This window comes from Rhinolophus sinicus, linkage group LG10 (genome assembly GCF_036562045.2).
Source record: "Rhinolophus sinicus isolate RSC01 linkage group LG10, ASM3656204v1, whole genome shotgun sequence".
NCBI lineage: Eukaryota > Metazoa > Chordata > Mammalia > Chiroptera > Rhinolophidae > Rhinolophus > Rhinolophus sinicus.
In genome coordinates this window covers 78258457-78274488 of record NC_133759.1, presented here as the reverse complement: position 1 = coordinate 78274488, position 16032 = coordinate 78258457, and the positions used below count along the sequence as shown (strand labels likewise).

Below are 16032 nucleotides of genomic sequence, written 5' to 3'. Positions count from 1 at the left end.
CAAATCCCCAACCAGGTGAGCTGAGCTCTGCCCCCAACCTGCCAGTCCACCCGTCACTGTCCCAAAGGAAAGAAGCCAGAGGCTGCTGACACCCGGCTTCAGTGTGTGGGTGTAGTCGCTCATGGATCATTGTCATCACCCAGGAAGTGGACTGGTAATTCTGGGGTAAAGCCACAGCCATAAGCCATCCCACAAGCCCTGCTGAAATTTGCCTGGAAATGCCCATTCAGCCCACTCATCACACAGAATGGGCCTGACCCAGAGCAGCGACCACAGGCTTGCAGCCAGCCCCGGTCCCACCGTGCTTGGGGCTGCACGGTGTTACAATGGTTTGGTTGTGTTTGGCTTTGTTTTTCAACTGCATTACTTGACAATTTCCAATTGAAAGACTCCACAGAAAAATCTAGCTTTCTGCCTTCTCTTAAAAATCAAAAGATCCAGGCCACAGGGCAATAGTGAGCTGGAGCACAGTCACATCCTACAGACAGGATGTGGGCCCACCACTTCCTATGGCCTCCCAGGTGCCAAAGCTGACACATGTGCTTGAACTGCTGCTTTTCTAACAGGAGAGTGATGCGGAGAGTGAAATATGTACTATGTCCATGTTTCAATGAAAAGAAGAAAAATGAAACATAAGCTAGGAGGGCTGTGGGTATCAAAAACGTAGAAGAGGGTACAATTGCCAGGCACCTCTGTTCACTTCTGTTACCTCCCTGGTGCAGGTGAATCTTTGAATTGTCTACCTCTGGCCTAGAGGGTTCCTGAAGAATAAGTAAAAGGAAACCGCATCCTTCCTCATATTCTGAAGAGATTCCTGGCAGAAAGTACCGCCTGGTGACACAATGCCTGCCTCCCTGCCCCATCCCCAGTAGTTGACCCTGCCAAGTACCTGTAGTCACCAAAATCCCTCTCTCAAGCAGCTGGGGTTGGGGGAGGGGGTAAGGAAGAGTGGACCATGAAGAGAGGATCCGCCTAAAACCTCAGAATTCAGACCCATCCATCCCTTGGGACCCATAAGCTATGCCCATTACTTGAACAATGTCATTTTGGAAATGTGCTCCCAGCCCACATCCCCCTCGAAAGTCTGAAGCTGGTTTTGTGCATGGTGATCTTGTGCAAAGCCCAGGTGTTCCCAAAGTTGCCGAAGCCTCAGCTTCTACCAAATCCTGGGGGCAGAAGCAGAAACAACCTCAGTGCGCTCCGAGTCAGACTGGCTGGGTTCGTATCCCAGCACCACCTCCCACTAGGGGAGTGACCTCAGGAAGGGATGGAACCTCTCTGTGCCTCAGTCTCCCCTCCATAACTGTCTAGGAATTGGGTTGTTATGAAGATTACACACACACAAAGTTCTTAGCACAGTGCCTGGCACATAAGGGCTCAGTAAATGCTGGCTTCTGAGCTCCCACGCTGTGGCCAGTCTGGCTTAGCCCAGACCAGAGGCTTGAGGGGCACCGCTCAGGCAGACGCTCCAATCTTGGTTTCTACCTTCCCTCCACCCACTCAAGTAAACCATCCGTGTCTTTACACTGACAGCTAATCCCCTGTGACCAGGGACTAGTGACTTAGAGCTTTGCAGGGCTGAGCAACGTCTGCCTGCAGGAACCTTGTATTGGCCTCTTATTAAGAGCCTTCCTTGAGTGCCCAAAGTCCAGTTTCTGTCACACTGGGAAGGACAAAACAAACACATGTGCATTTACAGTTGCTGCCTCAAGGGGTCCCTGCCTTAAGTATAATAACCGCTTTCCTCTGGCACCATGAATGGATGAACGACAACCTGAGGTCATGGGCAGGATGCCACCCACACAGGAGAAGTGAGACACTGCAGATGGGTCCTATAGTGGAGAGGGACAGGGAGGGCACACAGGTCCCCATGCTTTCACTGCTCAGAGTGCTTATCCAGGAAGCGAGGTTGTAGAAGGGCCTGGACTCCCTGGATGGACCGTCTGGAGGGCCCCAGTTCTGACCTTTAGGTTCTCCTTCCAACCCTCCTACCACCTGCTCCAAAGCCCTTCCTGATCCCCAGCCTGGCTGAGAGCCCAGCCCACTCTCTCCCTCAACCACGTTTGAAGTGACCCAATTCCTGTCTGCTGGACAGAGCACTACAGAGAGACAGTATGGAGACTTTTGCTCACTGCTGTGTTCCTATCACCTAGCCTTGTGCCTGGCATACAGCAGGTGCATAACTATTGTGTGCTGGGTAAATGAATAGGGCTAACACTCAGACCAATCTCACACTGTCCTAGTGGGTATTAAATGAGATGATGCACATACAGCACTTAACACAGTGTCAGGCACATAGTGAATGCTTAACAACTTTGGCAGCTGCTAATGGTGGCTGCTCGACTCCCTAAAATGGAGGCTGCCACACACCCAGCTTTGGGGCCTTTCTTGGGTTGGGCTATTAGCTGGCTGCTCCCATCCTTCCTCCAGCCTCCAGACGCTTCTAGCCTGGCCACGGGACCCCTGTAGCTCAGGCCTTGGTCTGCCAAGGAAGCCACCATTCTAGCACCCTCCGCAGGGAAGGTGCGGGTGGGTGAGAGCAGGACAGAGGATGAAACCAAACACTGTCAAGAAAGCTCACCAGTTAATTTGCTGCAAAATGCCCGAGGCTTTCTGAAGGAAGTCACTATTTGAGAAACATCGCCTGTGGTGACCAGCCACACACATATACATGCACACCCGCCCCTATTTCCTCCCCTTCCAGAAACAAAGAGTTCAGGATATGAAGGAAGCTGGGCTGCCCCCAGGAGCTGAGGAGCCTTATCCCTGACACTCTTCCAATATCCGAACCCCAAAGAGCTTTAAGACTTATGGGGAGATTTCCTATGCACCGGAGACTAACAAGCTTTGCCGAAGTAGGCAGGATAGAAAGGAAGACAGCTGAGCGCCAGCCTCTGTGGACAGAGGTGTCACACACAGAAGGCTGCCAGGGGGAGGGGGCTTATCCAGGAGAGCTGTTGGCCATGATGGAATAGCTGAGATGACAGGAAGCATGGTGGATCCAGCCCTTCCATTGTACGGAAAAGGGGACTGAGGCCCAGGAAGGCAGTGTCTTCCCTGAGGAGACCCTAAAATTAGAGCCAAGAACCAAACTCCAAGGTACTGAAATTTGCCTTGTAAGGACCCCTCGCTTGTTCTCCTAGAGCTGGCACTTTCTACTCTGCACAGGAATTGCCTTCCCATTCTTTCCTTCCTCCTTTATCAGAACCACCCCCAGGAGAAGACATAGACGCGTCTTTCTCAGTGAGGAGGAAATGACAGGCGTAGCTTGTGATGCAGGAGTAGCTGCATAGCACACTAAGAAATGCAGCTGTAATTGGGGTGCCAAGGGCAAGGAGAGGGGCGCCCACTTCAAACCTGTGCAGCCCGTCTGGGTGTGAGACTCCCTGGCACATGGGGCAGGCATGGCTTTGAGACCTGCATCTCCACACTCGCTCCGATGCATGGCGGTGTGCTTTAAACATTCTTGAAACCAGTGTAACTTTATTAACAATTGTCACCCCAATAAACTTTAATTTAAAAAAATTCTTAATAATTTTTAACAGGGACCCCATGTTTTCATTTTTCACGGAGCACCATAAATTATGTAGCTCGTCCTCACCCACCAGTCATTGATTGTGTGTCCCTCAATTAGTACCATGTTTCCCCAAAAATAAGACCTAGCCGGACCATCAGCTCTAATGCATCTTTTGGAGCAAAAAAGTAAAATAAGACCGGGTCTTATATAATACGATATAACATAAGACCAGATCTTATATTAACTTTTGCTCCAAAAGATGCATTAGAGCTGATGGTCCGGCTAGGTCTTATTTTCGGGGAAACATGGTATCTTAACCTCTGGGAGCCTCAGTTTTCTCTTCTGTAAATGGAAATAGTGAGAGCTCCTGCCTCACAGAATGGCTAGAAAGACGAATGAAGAGAACACCCGCAGAGCTCTTAGCAGGAGCCCAGGAAACACTGAACCAATGAACGTTACTACTCTAGACCCAGTAACAACAATCACAGATGAATATGTCATCATGGAGATACCATGCTCAATAAAAAGGATGTTAAGCACCGCACCCCAGATCTGGCGAACCTGGAGAGGGTCACAGGTGCTCAGACATCAGGCACCCTCCTCCAGCCTCTTACCTTTCCGGAATGGCTGTGTTTGCATCTGCAGTCTGATCTTGATGAGGTCCACGGGCGTGCCCAGGCCGACGGAGACCACACCGGCCACCATGCTGGCCAGTAGCAGGTCTGACAGGCTGCGGGGTGTGCTGGCCCCGGGCTCCCTGCACCGGTGCTGGCTGAGGAACCTCTCTGTGTTACTAAAGACCCCAAACACCACGGAGTTGTAGACAGCGATGCTGGCCAGGGGGAAGGACATGCCCTTGAAGAAGCCAAACACCTGTGGGAAAATCCCAGGGGAGGAAGCATGATTGCCTGGGCCTGACTGCAGGCAGGTGCCAAGCTCCCCATGTTGTCCTGGGCACAGACCCTGCCCTCCTGCAGCCTGCAGGCTGGTAGCGAAACACTCCAGAAATAAAGCAATGTGCCAGGGAAGAAGATGAAAGAGGATGCTGATGTGATAGGAAATATGGGTGTGTGAGAACATTCCCGCCCTCAGGAGGAACCAGCTGCTCACGAGGTCTTGTTGGCTGAGCAGTGGGGTCCTGGGCCAGGAACCCGTATTTGCCACCAGAGTGGCAGTGCTCTTGGGCTGTGGCCGACGGGGAGCCTATGGAGCCCTGGTGAGGAGGGGGCTTGCCACACACCACATGTGCCCCCCTCATGTGCCACTCCAACAAAAGCATTCTCTGGCACTTGCCCTGTGCCCGGCCCTGGGGGACAACAATAAGAAAGAAACGCCCTCACTGAGCTCCCAGTCTGGGGGAGGGGAGAACCTGGCTGGACAAACTGACAGGCAACTAAAGTGGAATGTATTAAGCTTGTGGTGCGGGGCTAAGAACTGGGTCCCACGACCACCCAGGGGCACCTGGGCCAGTCTGTAGATGGGTGCCCTTGGGCATGGATGTCTCTTGGAAGAATAGCTGGAGGGAGGATCCCCAGAGGTACAGCACATACACAGGATGCAGGAGGCTGAGGAGAGGGTGCTGAGGCTGAGGTCAGGGGCCCGTCCACACTGCATTCTCAATGAACACCACAGGCACTCGCCTGAAACTGGAAAATTCCACAGGCCCTTGGAGGAGTCAGGGCAGCACACATGAGCTCCACGCCAAAGATGATAAAGTACTAGAAGCTGTCGTATAAAGTCCAGGCTGTATGCAAACCTGCTAATCCAGAATTGTGTGTGTGTGTATACCCCATTCGCCAGAGGCTGGACCACACACACACACACACACACACACACACACACACACACCCGCTTCAGGCTCTTCCTCAGGTAAACTGGGACAGCACTTAGCCCTGAGCTGCTATGTGTCTGAGGAACAGCCACAGTCCCCACAGAAGCTCCGGAGCGGGGACTTTGGCAGGCAGACACTGCGGGGAACGTGTGCCAACCTGGGAGAATCAACAGCCACCGTTCAGGGCACCGAGGAACCACACAACATCACCCTGGAACATCAGTCCTGGGTTGTTAGTGCTCGCCCTGATTTTAAAGCAGCCCATCAGAGAGTCAGAACCACACCCTGACACAAGACACAGGGTCTAAGGAGAAACTCCAGGTTTGACAGAGGCTCTGCAGCTCCAGGGCATGTCCTACACGAGCTGGGTGGAAACAGGGGTCAACAACCAGGCCACACTTCTGGTGAGTCAAGGAAGTGCCTTGGGCTGCCAGAGGGCTAACCTTTGCTTTAAATCTGCAGGTCATATCATCCTAAATTTTAATATTTATTTTAAACTCCCCAAAAAGGGGCCTTAGAAAGTCTCCCTAAAGCACACGGTAATTCTCAAGTAAGGCACTCGATACAGCTTCTATAAAATATGACTCAGGTTTTCCCCTTTGAAAAAACAAACAAAAACACGTTGGGACCCATGGTCTCAAGTGACCTGTGGTTCAAGCCTGCTCTGGGCGTATGCAGTCAGAGCTCACAGCTCCCACAGCGCCCGGATAAAGGGAAGCCTGTGGGCACACGGTTACCAGCCACTTATTCGGTTTTGAAAACCTGACAGGTCACCCTGTTTTTGCAGGAATTTTCCATACTGTGGTTCTAAATTCCTCCGAATTTCTCCAGAGAGGTTACACAAAACCACCCCCTTCCACACACAGCCCCCACCCCCCGCCCAATAACATCACATTAGGTGACAGAGTTAAGTTTAGGTAACATGTAATATTTGAGATGTGGTGTGAGATGATCTGGGAAAATTGAGCCAAATGTGACGAACGGGGATGAACAGGGCTCCTACGTGAGAGAGATGCTGGTGGGAGGGCTGGGGCCGCTCGGTCCCCAGGCCCAGTGGGCTCTGCCCTGTTTCATGGGACGCCCTGGCCACAAGGGCTCCAGCCACCCACCAGAGGGGCACTTACACTCTCCTTCCTGTACACGGTACGGATGCAGCTGAGGGTGTTCCCATAGCCGACGCCAGCCTGCAGGCGAGTCTGTGGAGAGAGGTAAGGGTGAGGCCCAGGCAGAGATGCTTCACCTCCCTGCTGCTCCCAGAATGCTGAGCTTCCAGTACCGAGACACAGACAGGGGAAGGCCCTGCCCAAAGTGACCCAGCCAGGAAGTAGGTCTGGGTGTCAGACCCAGCCAGGCTCGCTCTCTCTCCTCTACCTGCACTGCCTCCCTCAGTGTCCCATTCAGATCTCCCTAAATGCAGCAGAAGCCCCCTTGGTCTGAGAGAGGACCAAGGCCACTTTGTTGAGCAAAAACAATGCTTGTTTGGAGACGTGTGATCCCTGTCGCTTGAGCACAGAAAGCCAACCTGTAGCATGGCTCTACCCCGTCTGCTGTTCCTCACTCTGCCCTCCTAAATATTCCCAGGAGTGACCTGTTCTTCTTACCTCCAAAACCCCTTCACCCCTCACCTGGACAATGGCCTGGTATCTGGCTGGTACCAGTGACACAAGTGAGACTGATCTTTTCTAAACAACAGTCACTGCTGTTTAAAGCTCTCCAGTGGCCTCCTAGCAGCGTAGAATAAATTCCACATGCTGGGTGAGCACCTGAGCCCACCTCTCATCGCACCCTGCCATGTCCTCTACCTCCTGTGTCCACACCAGCCCTCGACCCTCGGCCTTCTCAGTCCCTCGAACATCAGCCGTTTCCTGCCTCCAGAACTTTCCACCTCTGTTCCTCTCCCAGAAATCTCTTCCTCCAGTTCTCGCTCATCTTTTGGGTCTGAGTTTAAATGTTACAATGGTGTCATCAGTTTGTCTGTTTGCTTAGGGTTTATTTGGGTGCCCCCGTTGGGGCAGGGCCGTCCCCTACTTCCCTCTTGTCCCGGGAGCCAAGTGGGGCCCTGGTACACGACTCCTGGCTGAATAAGGGGCTGGATGGTGGAGGCGTGCTGTCCTCAAATGGCTCTGGTGGCCAGGGGCATCGTGATAGCACAGAGGGTCTCAGTAAGCCCACAAAAGTGCCCAGGGCACCCTTTACCCTGGTCTCAGAGAGTTCCACTTCTTTTAAGATGTGCGGCCTATAATTCTCCATCAAAACACTTTCTCAGCACCCACAACATGCCACACTTGGTAGGAAGGAGCTGTGAGGGCCACAGAGGAGGAAATCTGGACCCTGCCCCCTGAACCCAGGGTCCCATGAGGAGCTAAGGCTCAGGGTGCAGACTAACACTTCACACTAACAGCTTGGGTTCAATCTGCACACAGGTGAGAAGACCCTGGAAGAACATATATCATAAAAGTGATGGTCTCTGAGGTAAAAATCATGGGTCACATTTTCCTGCATTGAACTTTTCTTCATTTTCCAACTTTCCTACCACAAGCAGGGCTTACTTTGATTCTTTTTAGCTTATGTAATTTAAAAACTAAGTATACAACGAATATGGGACTACGCTCTCTTAATAAAAAAAAATTCAACCTTACATATAAAGCTAAAGTCGCCTTTGGCCCACCCCTCTCTCTCACCCTACCCCTTCCCTGAGCACATAACCGTGGCTAATAGCCTAGCTGAGAGTCTGACAGGCATTCCTCTACGTAGTATTATACAGGTAGAGCCAGAGGAAATATGTAGTATTCCTACAAGGATGAGCCATTAATGGTACCACACTGTTCATAAATATTACTTTCCTAAGCAGAGAAATGTATTTATTGCCTGGCTTAATGAATACTTACCGAGTGTGTATTTTATAGCAGTCACTATTCCAATCTCAGGGCATTCAGCAGTAGAAAAAACAAACTCCCTGCCCTCATGGAACTTAAACCGAGTGAACTTAAACCGAGTGGAACTTAAACTAATTCCCAAGTAAATATATGTCAGATGGCAGGTGCCATGGAGACAAATAAACCAAGAATCAGAAGGGCTGCGTGGTGGGGAAGAGGTCCCAGAAGATGCAGCAAGGGGAGAACGGGGCCTCGGGGTCTCCTAGTTAAGCAGAACCACAGAGGTCTACCTTGGGCTGGGGTGTCCCCAACTAAGGCAGGGACGTGGGCCAGGGCAGGTGGGGGCACAGACCTCTGTCTGCCCCATTGAAGGCTGGCCTGAGGCTGACCGCTCTTCCCTGCTGGCCCCAGCCCTGTCAGGGCTGGCCCTGGGTAGTGAACCCATGAAATGGTTGAGCCCCAGGAGGGATCAAGGTCCCACTAAGAAGGTTGAGTGGTCGAGTCACTCAAGCAAATGGTACATGAGGGCACACAACCCAAAAGCCAAACCCGGATCACAGAGCAGGTTCAAAGCCACGGAGCAAAGGTCTGCCAGCTGTGCTGAGCGCTTGGGAGGCTGCCACCAAGGCCAGCACCACAGCTCAAGCCTCCAGGACCTCCAATTACAACAGAAGCTGGCATTTAGTGTGTACCAACTGCATACATGAGGAAGTCATCTCACTGAATCCTTTAAATGCTCTGCAGCCTGAATACTACCCCTGTCTTACAGACGAAGAAAGCCCACTCCCTGTATTAGTTGCCTGTTGCTGCTATAACAAATTACTCAGTGGCTTAAAACAATGCAAATTTATTCTCTCACAGTCTGCCAGCTGGTCTAAAGGCAACCGAGCCCTGATTAGAAAGCTGGTCACACTGCATCAGGCATAAACCCTGAAAGTACCAGTTGTGCCAGGAACTAGGTGAGAATCTTGACCCCAGCTCCACTGCCACCAAGCAGCCAGTGGTTGGCTCTGCCACTTCTGATGAGGCAGCTGCAGGCAGGGGAAGGAGTCTTTGCCCCAACTCAGTAAGCCAGGGCCTTGGAGCTTGGCTCTCCCGTGGGCCAGCCCGGGGGCCTCAGACATACCCTAGTGCGTGTGCTCACCAGGAAGGGAATGGCCCACTCATTGCTCTATCCTCAGTGCCACAGTGACAATCTTCACGACAGCCCTGCCAGGGTGGTGTTCTTTGTCCATTTTATAAACGGGGACACCAGGCTCAGGGAGGTTAAGTGCCATAGCCGGGTCAGTAGGTGGGGAGGCTAGGACTGGACTCCAGGTTATTCGGACTCTGAAGCTCTTGCCCGGACTTTCTCAGTGGACAGGGACTCTAGAGAAAATGCCAGCCAAGAGGGAGGGAGAAAGGAGGAGGTTCTGGGCAGAAATAAGGGCCCTGGGCCACACCCCTGGGCGCCACCAGGCTGTCCCCTCAGTGGGGAGGTTGTCAGGCTGAGCAGACTTGGATTTTATGTATCAGGAGGGTTCCCTCCAGAGGGGAGAGGAGGAGAGCTCCCGCCTTTTCAAGTGACATGTGACCAGACTTGCCTGGGCAAGGGGATGGTGTGACTCCAACAGGCTCCACCGGCCCCTCGCCAGGCTAGAGGCAAGGGAAGGACACTCTCCCAAGGAGACACAAAGGTCACCTGCATACAGAATGTGGCTGTCAGCCCCCCGGGGGCAGGAACTGCACTTGCTTTGTCCACCACCGATGCCTGGCCACCCTCATGGCGCCTGCACAGAGCAAGTGTCCAGTATGTGTTTGATATACGAGCAAAAGGCAGAGGGCCTGCATGGGGGACATGAGGAGCCGGGAAATATCTTCAACAATTTAAGACGAGTAGGCTGACCTCCCCATCAAAAAGAGAGCAGGCCTGGGCTCTGATCTAGGAGGGAGTCCAGTGTCACCCAGGGAGGAAAGCAGAGAAAGGAGATGACAACAGCTGTTTGAGAAAGGCCTCCAAGTTCCTCTTTGCGCAGATCTGGGCTGAGCTTTAGGCACAGATCTGGGAGTCACTATTTGGGGCCACGTTCTCGGGGGATAGCTCTGAGTCCTGCTCACCACTGGGGACAGGTGGCAGGGGTGGCGGTGGAGTCAGAGAATCTCACTCCTTGATGCTTTAGCTTGTTGTGTGACTGAGGCAAGCTGCTTCCCCTTTGTGAGCCAGTTTCTACATCTGGGGAACAAGGAACTGAATGAACCCATGCCAGATGGCCCTGCTGGCTCCAGAGTCCTCACACGCCATGGGCTGCATCACGTTGTAATGGCTCCCCAGCCCCAGCCCAGGGCCAGCCTCCTAACCTGACATCCAAGGACTCAGAGGTCTGAGTGCTGACCTGCCTTCCTTGGATTCTGATCCGTAGCTGCTGTCAGCAACCCGATGCATCAGGAAACTGGCCACGCTGGCCTCTCCCAAGCAGGCCCCACAAAGCGTCTCCATCTCAGTGCCTTTGCCCATGCTGTTCTCTGCATCTGAAATATCTTTTCTCATCACCTGAGACCCCACCTTAAATTTGGGCTCAGATGCCACCTCACACTGGAAGCCTTTCCTGGTTCCTTAGCTTCACAAGGATATACAGGAGGACACTCACCAGTGCCTTGGCCACCCACCCCCACCCCACACACACATACACACACATACTTCATGAGAATCTGGAGGCAGAGATGAGACATTCACAAAAACAAAATCACCGCCAAGTAATGAGGGCAGAGCCATTCCAAAGCAGGCCTCCTGGCACCACACACCCATGGGCTGGCAGAGAACCTGTCCTGCACTGGAGGCATCAGAAACAGCAGGCACACACCTAGAGGCAGACTCACTTCAGGACCCTTTCCAAGAGGTAATGACACACATGGCGACTGTACCTTGACTGTGTCCAGTGGGTAGCCGACAATGACACTGGCTGCACCTGTGGATTGAAGCAGAACACCTGGTCACTCAGCCTCAGGACTCCTAGCTTACACTGGCTGGCTCTTGGGACAGGACAGAGGGTTCAGGCACTTGTATTCACTTCCTCAGTCAATGCCCAGTTGCCAGAGAGGACCCCTAATATGCCAGGCTCTGAGCCAGGCATTGAGGAAGGCAGAGAAAATGGGGTCAAACCAGGGCTCTGCCTCAAGAAACAAGCACCCCAGCAAAGGGCAGTGAGTGTGCTGGGACAACTAGGTATCCACATGCAAAAGAATGAAGTTAGACCCCCTCCCCCAACACTTCATATCATGTACAAAAATTAACTCAAAATAGACCAAAGACCTAAATGGAAATACTAAAACTACAAAAATCATATCCTTAAAACATAGGGGAAAATCTTCATGTCCTCAGATTTGCAATAGATTCTTAGATATGACACCAAAAGCACAAGTAACGAATGAAAAAACAAACTGAACGTCATAAAAAATTAAAACTTATGCATCTATCAAGAAAGTGAAGACAACCTGCAGAATGGGGAGAAATATTTGCAAATCATATTTGACAAGGGTCTGAAACCCTTATACATTGCTGGTGGGAATGTAAAATGGTGCAGCCACTGTGGAAAACAGTTTGGCAGGTCCTCAAAAGTTACACATAGAATTACCATATGACTCAGCAATTCCACTCCTACGTGTATACCCAAAAGAAATGAAAACAGGCACTCAAACAAGTACCTGTACACACGTGTTCATAGCAGCACTACACACAATGGCCAAAAGGTGGGAACAGCCTAACTGTCCATTGTTGGGTGAATGGATAAAGAAAACGTGGTATACCATACCGTGGAATATTATTAGAAAAATAGGAATGAAGTATGGACTCAGGCAGCAGTGTAGATGAATGTTGAAAACATTATGTAAATGAAAGAGGCCAGACAAAAAAAGGCCACATATTGTACGATTCCATTTGTATGAATTATCCAGAATAGGTAAATCCAGAGACAAAGCAGATTAGGGTTGCCAGGGCTTGGGGGAGGGGAGATGGGAGTGACAGCTTCAAGGGTCCAGGGACTTCTTTGGGCATGAGGAAAATGATTTGGAACTAGACAGAGGTGATATTTGCACAACACTGTGAATGTACTAAATGCCACTGAACTGTACTCTTTAAAATAGTTACCTTTATGTTATGTGGATTTCACCTGAAAAAAGGGGAGAGCATGTGAAGAGAAAACCCAGAACATTTTCAGTTACCTCCAGGTTACAGGTAACTGAACTTTTCTATCCCTCACGTTTAGCATGTGTAGGAGGGAATAATACTAGCACCTATCTCACGGTTCCATTGTAAGAATGAAATGAGGTAATGAATGTAAAGTACTAGCAGAGAGCTAGGCGCTTATAGGGTGTTCAGAAAGGGATGCTATTGATTTTTTTGTTTGTTTGTTTTAAGAAGGTGTCTTTGAAAAGAACCTCACAGAAAAATGCCTGTCCCCACACACATTCACAAGGCCTGAACCATTTTGGAGGGAAGCAAGGCCACCCTGAGTCCACACAGATTAAAAAGCCCTAGTCGCAGAGTCAGTGACTGTGAGATTGAAACAGGAGTCATTCTTCTAAGACCAATTCCCCATCACCTGATGAGGAAGGGTCTCTGCTAGCAGGTAAGGGGTCCTAAAACATTAGATATTTCCAGGGGCTCAGAAACCAGCTAATCCCAGAGCAAATGTTTCCTTGGTCTAGAACCTCCAACCCCCTCTCAATCCCTGCTTCCCACACACCTGGGCAGAGGCAGAAAAGTGATGGGCACCGGGAAGCTGGAGCCTTCACTCCACAGGAACCCCTCCCGGCAGGGGAAGGAAGGAGTCTGGTCCTCAGGCTCCAGCTTCTCCCCCCTCCCTAGTGAGTGCATCCTTCCCTCTGGGCATCCCCCAGCCCAGGACAGAACCCCAGATCCAGCCTTGAGCTAGTAGCTCCCTGCTCACTCAGTAGCCCACCCATCCAAAAGCAGGGGGTACAATATAAGAAATCAGAATATCAGGTCAGTGGTTTCCAGACCTTGGGACTTCACAGACCAGTAAAATGTCAAACAAAATGTGAATGATGTAGTGGTGAAATTTTATTATGCAAGGTCAGTAAGAAAGGAAACAGCCGTAGATGAGTACAGGGGTTAAAATAGCCGTGGTACCAGATTGCCTGGGTTAGAATGCCAGCGCTCATGCTAGATGCATGGCCTTGGGCAAGTCATTGAATTCTGTGTACCCATTTCCTCATCTGTAAAATGGGAATGTAATAATAGCTACCTCATTGGGGTTATAAAGAAATATACATAAACAGACACAAGAGACCACCTATTTTATGATTCCATTTATATAAAATGCCCAGAAAAGGCTAATTTATAGAGGCAGACAGTAGATTAGTGGTTGCCCAGAGGGAGAAGGAGAGGACGGAGTTTAACTGTAGGTGGGCGTGAGGGATCTTACTGAGGGGTGAAAACGTTCCAAAACTGATTTATGGTAATAGTTGCACCACTTGGTACAGTTACTCAAAATCACTGAATTGTATACTTGAAGTGGGTGAATTTTATGATATGTAAAATAACCTTAATAAAGTTGGTTTAAAACTATATTTAGAGCACTTAAGCCGCACCTGGTACCAAGTATTCACTGTTACTATGCTCATCATCATTTCATGGAAGCAAAAAAGAAAAAGCTATGTTAACGTCATCAAAGTAAAGACAATTACAGAATACAGGACAAGCCACTACTTGCTGTGTGAATTGAGGAGGGTCTCCGTGTCATCAGAGACTTTGAGCTCCTCTGACAGCTTACCCTCCAGGGTGTTTCTTAAACCAAGCCACTGGCAGACCTACTGAAGTTGGTCTGGCTACTGAAGGAAACAGCCGAGGGAAGGCTCTCCCTTGGAATGGCTGAAGGGTTGTCCAAAGAGGGCCTGGATATGCCCAGTGGGCCTCCAGGCACAGCCCCTTGACTGGGAAAATTAGGAGGCAGGTCTCAGCCCAGCCCAGGAGAGCCTGTGCCAACAGGGATGCCTGCCAGGAAAGGAACCTACTCTGCTCAGGATGGTGAGAAGCAGGCACCCTGCAGCCACCCGTGGAGGGACAGACGTGGCCTCCTGTGAGAGGGGAGCGCCATAGGGGAAGAACCTGGGGTGCTACCTGGCTTGTCGATTTTTGTTGTTGTTTCCTTTCCCTACAAATTTCCTGGTCTCCTCCATACCTAGAACACTAGGTGGGGTCAGACATGCTATACGGAGTCTCGGCCTCAGCACCTCAATATTGTATTTTATCTTGGGGAGTGGCTGCATTTGCTAACACCTCTTTTCTGACGGTCCTCTTAGATGAGGGCCAAAAGAAAGATAATATTTTACAATAAGTAAAGTCCCTCAGACCCTCTCCCCATACCCCACCCATACTGCAAGAGGAGAGGTAGACCTATTGGGAAGAGAAGAATGGAGAAGCAAGGAAATGGATGAGACTCCTGACCAAGCAAACCCATCCCAGGCCCAGCAGGGAGAGGCTCCTGGAGCGGTACAGGGGACCCTAGTGCCTGGAGGAGGGGCCTGAAGTTGACAGCAGCTGAAGAAGGTAAAGGGTTCCTCCTATCCGCTCCCTCCAGCCTGGGCGCCTCTAGAAGCAGCCAGATTACCAAGACGAGCTCACCATCCCGCTCCGCTCATGGGGCCAGAGGACAAGAATCACCTTCACCCACAAGTCCCTGCAAGCCACCTCCCCAAATTCAGGTGGGCACCCGGTCACCGAAGGGTGTGTCCGCGCCGGGGCGCTCCATTGGCTGTCCCCTTGGACGGATGGCTTAATCATTACAGGATCAAGCTCCGGGGATCGTAAGTTGGAGGCAAATCGGCAGCTCAGGTGAACCTCTGTGAGGCTCGCAGAGTTTACGCGGGTAACCGCAAGACCCCCAGGCACCGGGCTCTCCCCGCAGCAGGCGGCGTGCGGCGCCAGCGGGAAGCATGGGTGCAGAGCTCCCCGCCCGGAGCCCCGGGTGTAAACTGGGCGCAGCGCCCAGCCGCCTCTCTCTCTCTATCTCTCCGGCACGGGGGTCTCCCGAAAGCACACCCACCTCTGGGGGGGTTCCCTCCCATCCGGGGTGGGCTCACCTCCGATCCAGCCCGCTACAAAGTCTTCCAGCTGGAAGCTGCCCGTGGCTGGGGCCGCGGCGCCCCGCCCGCCCGGAGCCGGGTCGGTGCCCATTCAGCATGTGCGGGGCATGGCCCGCAGCAGGGGCGCGCCAGGGAGGACAGCCTGAGACTCCGAGCGCTCGCAGGTGGGTCACCAAACCCAGTATCAGTCCCTTGCCGCGCGTGCGGCGGCCCTCCCCTCCCCTCCGGGCCGCCGGCAGCTGATAGCACGCCCCCAGCGGACCTTAAAGGCGAAGCAGGCAGGCGGGGCGACGGTGTGCCCTGGGGAGAGGTCAGGCCACCGGGGGGTATTCCCTGAGCCTCCCTTCTCCCGTCGACTGCTCCCTTGCCAACTGCAGCACCTCGGCGCTGTGAGGCAAAGTGCCCGCCCCTGCCTGTAACTGTTCACAGCGCTTCTGACACTGGAAGTGATTTCAGGGACATTTTTGCAAAGTTAATTACAAGAGGGAGGGCGAGGTGTTTCATCCAAGGTCAGGAAGTAGATTATTTACCTGTGAAGACAGGTCCTCTTTTAGGCTAAAACAACGCTGAAATAATTCTAACTGAATATCCAACTATCAGCTGAATCAGTTCTTCATTCTCTGAGGAGCTGGTTGAAAGCCATGGACAGTTTCGATATAGAATATACAGGACATGCAATTTTCCAGGCCAGTTTTAGAGGTTAGGGGCACTCGCCCAGGTCCCCA

The 16032-nt window shown here is 51.8% G+C and overlaps 1 protein-coding gene across 6 annotated transcripts in view; it reads right to left on the bottom strand.

The window, feature by feature from the left end:
- The window catches only part of SLC25A48 (solute carrier family 25 member 48), a 37916-nt gene extending 22183 nt beyond the window's left edge, over positions 1 to 15733 (bottom strand). For 3 of the 6 annotated variants that reach the window (XR_002138037.2, XM_019740363.2, XM_074313540.1), the window contains exons 1-4: positions 15305 to 15732; positions 11126 to 11169; positions 6473 to 6544; positions 4132 to 4390 (exon numbers count right to left, since the gene is read on the bottom strand). Coding sequence is in view for 3 of the 6 variants with exons in the window: in XM_019740363.2 (XP_019595922.1) it covers positions 4132 to 4390; positions 6473 to 6544; positions 11126 to 11169; positions 15305 to 15398 (469 nt within the window). In the remaining 3 variants the exon portion in view is untranslated. Of the gene's footprint in view, positions 1 to 4131; positions 4391 to 6472; positions 6545 to 11125; positions 11170 to 15304 lie in introns of all 6 variants that reach the window. The other 3 variants (XR_002138038.2, XR_012489787.1, XM_019740362.2) reach the window with 2 other exon arrangements.
- Positions 15734 to 16032: the final 299 nt, after the last annotated feature.